Source organism: Hylobates moloch, unplaced genomic scaffold, assembly GCF_009828535.3.
Source record: "Hylobates moloch isolate HMO894 unplaced genomic scaffold, HMol_V3 SCAFFOLD_1329, whole genome shotgun sequence".
Taxonomy (NCBI): Eukaryota; Metazoa; Chordata; class Mammalia; order Primates; family Hylobatidae; genus Hylobates; species Hylobates moloch.
Window position 1 is genome coordinate 10,226 of NW_026653604.1, and position 1,672 is coordinate 11,897.

Sequence of the window (1,672 nt, forward strand, 5' to 3'; positions counted from 1 at the left end):
GAAGCAAGACGGCCTGTGATGAGCAGTGATGGGCACCACCGCAAGGCCAGGAGCATTTCCTTTTCCTCTCGGTTCCTCCAAACTTCCTTCAAGGCTGATGCAACTTTGCAGAGCTGAACTCAGTGTTAAAGAAGGGCAGGTCAGCCATGGGTATGGGTGGGCAGAGGGCAAGGAAAGGCCTGCCTGCTGTGCAGGTGGGTGAGGAAAATCCAGGAAGTCACATGTTGACTCCGGTAGTCACGTGTGGGTTACATCCAAGTTGAATCCATTTCCCTCCAACAACTGCTGCCACTGCTGCCTAGTTAGGGGTCATCTGCTACTCCCCTCCCAGCAGGAATGGCTATTATGTGACACAGCCACAGAGCTGTCACCTGCTGATTTCATGCACTCAGCAACATTGTTAATCGATCATGTGCTCCTTCCAGTGGAACTCGATAGAGCCTCAGGATTCCCTACCACAGCACTATGGGCTGGCATTAGCAATTGCCCAAAATGGAAACATTAGTTATAACCTGTCATTTGTTGGTTATCACTGGCACAGAGCACTCCCTTCCTAAGAGTGGCTCTCAAACATCAGCATGCAGAAGAACCCTCTGGAAAGCATGGTAAAGAAAGATTCCGAACTCTATTCTCAGAGATTCAAATTCAGTAGAGGTCGGGCGATGTGCATTGCTCACAAGCTCCAGGGATGCTGCTGATGCTGGTCTGGGGACTGCCCTTTGAGTAGTCCTGTTTAAGGGCAGCCATTCTTCTGGCCGGGGACTACAGGTGAATCTAAAAAGCCACCCACGTGTCGGGGAGCTTCCTCTTAGGGATAGGCTCCTGTGTCAGTGCTCACTGAAGCCATGCCTGATGGCCACCAATCACCAGGATCCAAACAGGAGCTGGATGGGTCCCTGACCAAAGCTGCCCTTACTCACAATTTTTGTCCCCTGGGGCTTAGGTGCCCCCGTGGCTGGGGTCAGGAGCTGCTTGGCCACAGCCTCTCGCTGGGTCATGTCCACAGCGCTCAGGGCTGTGCGGCTGCCGTCCTCATTGATGACCATGGAGGCTCCTGGGTGCACATTGGGGCCGTTGATGACTGCTTGCCTAAGTTCCTGAACATTCCACGGGGTAACTGGCTGCGGGTAGGTCAGTTTTGTGGCAAACACCTGGAAATGAGGAATGGAGGTAGAAATTCAGGGCAGAGAGAAAAAAAGGTCTCATGGACCCCAAATCTGTCTCAATAGGCTGTCTTTTCCACCCAAGATGTGGAGGAGCTGTCTGACTTGGCCAAGAAGGTCTTCCAGTGAGCAAAGTAACATCCTGCCTGTCTTCTGCTACTCCCTTAATGCTATAGAGACTAGGCCTCCTTTTCTATCCATTAGTCTGAGGAGAATAATTTAAGCGCAGCAGTTTATATAATTTTTTTTTTTTTTTTTTTTTTTGAGATGCAGTTTCGCTCTTGTTGCCCAGGCTGGAGTGCAATGGCGCAATCTCGGCTCACCACAATGTCCGCCTCCTGGGTTCAAGCAATTCTCCTGCCTCAGCCTCCCGCGTAGCTGGGATTACAGGCACGCACTACCACACCTGGCTAATTCTGTATTTTTAGTAGAGACGGGGTTTCTCCATGCTGGTCAGGCTGGTAGAGAACTCCCAACCTCAGCTGATCTGCCCGCCTCGGCTGCCCAAA

The 1,672-nt window shown here is 51.6% G+C and overlaps 1 protein-coding gene across 1 annotated transcript in view; it reads right to left on the reverse strand.

The window, feature by feature from the left end:
• Positions 1-1,402, reverse strand: part of LOC116464701 (DNA-directed RNA polymerase I subunit RPA1-like) — a 10,339-nt gene extending 8,937 nt beyond the window's left edge. Inside the window, exon 1 of the mRNA XM_032147961.2 lies at positions 921-1,402. Coding sequence (XP_032003852.1) covers positions 921-1,046 — 126 coding nt within the window. The 5' untranslated portion in view covers positions 1,047-1,402. The remainder of the gene's footprint in view (positions 1-920) is intronic.
• Positions 1,403-1,672: the final 270 nt, after the last annotated feature.